Raw genomic sequence first — 3,889 nt, forward strand, 5'->3', positions numbered from 1 at the left:
TAAAGCCAGTCTTGTGAGGACGCATCAGAAAAAGTTAGTTTTTAAATGGGAAGGACTGGAGCGACGTGTTACAGGGGATTAAACGTCCACGATCACGGGGCGTTTTGCTGTTGTTGCTGGGGGGGGCGTGGGGTCGGACGACGGACTGACTGACAAAATACTTGCACCTCTGCGTTTTTACCCCGATTGAAGTAAAATGCTGAAGGGGAGGGAGGGAGGCGACACCCCAAAGCTGAGACCTGATTAAAAAAAAAACAGAAAAGCCCTAAACTTGGTTACAGTTTGGGAAGTTTCCCGCCCTCCCCCCCGCCCTCAGCGCCGCTCTCTCCCCCTCCAGTTCCTGATGAGCACCAACTCCCTGACGACCTGCTGCGAGTCCAGCGGCCGGACGCTGGCCGAGACGGGGGCGGCCGCCTCCGCCCAGACCCCCGTCTATTGCCCGGTGTACGAGAGCCGCCTGCTCGCCACCGCCCGCCACGAACTCAACTCCGCCGCCGCTCTGGGGGTCTACGGCGGCCCCTACGCCGGGCCCCAGGGATATGGAAACTACGTGACCTACGGCACCGAGGCTCCCGCCTTCTACTCCTTGGTAAGCCGGCCCGGCCCGCCGCCGCGGGGGACCGGGACCGTGGGGGTGCTCCCGCCCCGCCGCCGCGACCCCCCGCCGGCGGCAGGGGCAGCCTCGGGCGCTGCTGCTGCTCCTTCTCCTTCTCCTCCTCCTCCTCCTCCTCCTCTTTCTTTCCTCCCCCCCCCCCCCGCCGGAGCCGCAGGGCGCTCCCCCGCGCCACCACCCCGCTTTGGGCCACAGGCGCGGATGGGAGCGCGGCGCGTCCAGCCCCGCCGCCGTCATTAAATATTCAAGCCCGGCACGGTTCTCACGGTAACGCAATTAAAAGTCGCGCCTGACGAGGTGGCGCGGCCGAGAGCCCGGGGCCCGGCCGGGAGGGCAGCTGGGGGCGGCCCCAGACCCCGACTCGCCAAAAACATGAAGCGCTCTTCCCACCAGCTTTTTCCCCTTTTTTTCCTTCCTTCAGTCCCCCCTTCCCCTTTTTTTTTCTTTTCCCGGCACCATAGTAGCGCGAGTTAATGTCTCTATTGATCTCATGGCCGCCGCGGCCGAGGGGCCTCCGGGAAGGTCCGTCCCCCGTGTCCGTCCCCCCCCGCCCCGGTACCCGGGGGCGGCGGGGGCTGAGGGCGGCGGCGGCGTGTCTCTTGCAGAACAGTTTGGAGGCGAAGGAGGGGAGCGGGTCTGCGCATGCGGGCATCGCCCCGGCGGCTGCCTACTACCCCTACGATCACACCCTCAGCCAGTACCAGTACGACAGGTAAGCGCAGCCCCCGGCCCCGCTCGCCGCCCCCCCTACCCCGCCACCCCCCCCCCCGCTGCGGGGGCGAGCCTCCGGGCCGCCCAGCATCCCCCTCCCGGCCCCAGTCCTGGCGCCTCCCCTTCCCCGCCAAAAGCCCCCCCTCCCGCAGGCTCAAAGCCACGGGTCCCTGTGTCCCTCCCCGGGGGGGGACACGGGGGGGACTGTCCCTCCGCAGGGGCGGCGGTTACCTTTTCCTGCGCGGAGTCAGGCTTAGGCGCCCGGGCACTTCCCCTTGTCTTTATGAGTTTTAAACCAGCGCAAAATCACTTACACACCCTTTCAAGCTCTGAGGCCCACTGGGCGCCTATGACCTTTCCTGGAGGATGTGCATTAAATATTCAGACGCAGCCCAGTGTCATCTGCGTTGGGTTTCTACAATTTCAGGAACAAAAGGGTGGGAGAGATTACTAATAAAAGGGTAAGAGGAAGTATATTTCTACTAAAGGTTACACCTTGGGGTCACCCAGATGTATTCTGTTCGGGGAGGACTGGCCAAACAACAGGAAAGTGGGATTTCTGTGCCTTTGCAAGCTGCTAGGATTTCCCTGCTGCCCGAAATGTCGACATAGACTTTTCCACGCCAAAAGACAGGCACCTTCTTCCCTCTTTCCGCTACCAGCGGCATGGCACAGCGGGGACTTGCATTGCCCGGTGCCGCTGCTAGCTGAACCCTTCCTCCTCGCTTTCATCCTCGGCCTGAATTGTCGAGGCAGGCCGCTCTCCTAAAGCTGGGCTGCCCTCGCCCACCTCCCCCCTCTTGGGTGCAGCTGCCCCCCGGGGGGTGCTGCAGGCGAGGGGCCAGGGCCTCGGGATCCCGTGTCAGGGCCAGGGCACCGTGTCACGCTGCGGGTGCTCCCCTGTCAGTAATGCTGCTGGTGCTCCCCTGTGCCCGCAGGTACGGCACGATGGACGGCGGGACGCGGAGGAAAAACGCCACCCGGGAGACGACCAGCACGCTGAAGGCCTGGCTGCAGGAGCACCGCAAGAACCCCTACCCCACCAAGGGCGAGAAGATCATGCTGGCCATCATCACCAAGATGACCCTCACCCAGGTCTCCACCTGGTTCGCCAACGCCCGCCGGCGGCTCAAGAAGGAGAACAAGATGACCTGTCCCCCGCGGAACAAGTGCTCGGACGAGAAGCGGCCCTACGAGGAAGAGGAGGAGGAGGAAGAGGAGGGTTCGCAGGAGGAGGCGATGAAGAGCGTGAAAGCCGAGGGTACCCTGCTAAAAACAGGCACTTAGCGGTTCGGCCGCGGGGGCTCGGCCGCCAGCTCCCCCCCGGGGCGGGCCTCGCTCGTGGGGGCGGCCGCGGGCCTCGTTCGTGGGGGCGGCCGCGGGGCAGCTCGGCGCCGCCAGTGACCCTGTGTCTTCTTTTTGCTGTCCCTTCCCCCGCCCCCACCCCGCAGAGCCCACGGGCAAGGAGGAGAAGGAGCTGGAGCTCAGCGACCTGGAGGACTTGGACGCCGCCGAGTCGGAGAGCTCGGAGTGCGAGCTGAGGCGGCCCTTCCCGCACCCGCTCCCGCACCCACACCCGCTCCCGCTCCCGCATCCCGGCGGCAGCCACCCGCCGCGGGCCGCCGAGCCCCCCGCCAAGATGCCGCCGCCGGCCGCCGCCGCCGCCGGGGAGGAGGAAGAGGAGGAGGAGGAGGCGGCGGCGGCGGCGGAGCGGGCGCGGAGCTGCCTGAAGACGGCGGCGGAGGAGTGCGGCCCCGACCTGCTCGGCGCCCGGCAGCGCGGCTGCGAGTCCAAAATGTGCTTCCAGCAGGGGCAGCAGCTGCTGGAGGCGAAGCCCAGGATTTGGTCCCTGGCGCACACGGCCACCTCCCTCAACCAGGCCGAGTACCCCTCCTGCATGCTGAAACGGCAGGGGGGCTCGGCCGCCGCCGCCGTCTCCGCCCCGGTCAGTGTCATCGACAGGCACCAGGATTCGCCGGTCACCAACCTCAGGAACTGGGTGGACGGGGTGTTTCACGACCCCCTCTTCAGGCACAGTACTTTGAACCAAGCCCTGAGCAACACGACAGTTTCCTGGGCTACCACCAAAGGAGCCATTCTGGAAACGGGCGCCTTGGGACGCGCGGTGGGGAACGGCGCCAACGTGCTCAAGGGGCAGCTCTCAAACTTGGCCCACCATGACTCAAACAAAGAGTTTCTGGCGTTTCCCAAATCAGGAAGCAAAATGTTTTGCTCCTAACAGGTCCGCCGAGGGGGCGAAGGACTTTCTAAAACGCTTGAAGAGTCAGCTACACTGAAAAGAGACTTGCAAGAGTTTAAATATAAAACTTTTTCTTTCTTTCCTTTTTTTTTTTTTTAAGAAAAAAAACCAGACAAACCAGAAACGAGGATTTAAAGTTCAGTTTGCTCAGTTCAACGGACAGACTTTGCTCATAGCCGTTCTGAAGAATTTCTCCTGGCTGCGACTTTAAGGGATCAATGTCGTGAAAGTTATTTAATTCCATGTCCAAAAAGCACGTACTATAGCGTAGACCTACTGAAAAAGTTTACATCCGAAAGTTTACA

The 3,889-nt window shown here is 63.4% G+C and overlaps 1 protein-coding gene across 1 annotated transcript; it reads left to right on the top strand.

The window, feature by feature from the left end:
- Positions 1-343: 343 nt before the first annotated feature.
- On the top strand, positions 344-3,674 carry IRX4 (iroquois homeobox 4). The gene is made up of 4 exons (XM_064441783.1): positions 344-589; positions 1,219-1,325; positions 2,263-2,585; positions 2,776-3,674. The coding sequence occupies exons 1-4, from the start codon at positions 344-346 to the stop codon at positions 3,561-3,563; spliced, it is 1,464 nt and encodes a 487-aa protein (XP_064297853.1). The 3' UTR covers positions 3,564-3,674.
- Positions 3,675-3,889: the final 215 nt, after the last annotated feature.

The sequence above is a fragment of the Phalacrocorax carbo genome, chromosome 2 (genome assembly GCF_963921805.1).
Source record: "Phalacrocorax carbo chromosome 2, bPhaCar2.1, whole genome shotgun sequence".
Taxonomy (NCBI): Eukaryota; Metazoa; Chordata; class Aves; order Suliformes; family Phalacrocoracidae; genus Phalacrocorax; species Phalacrocorax carbo.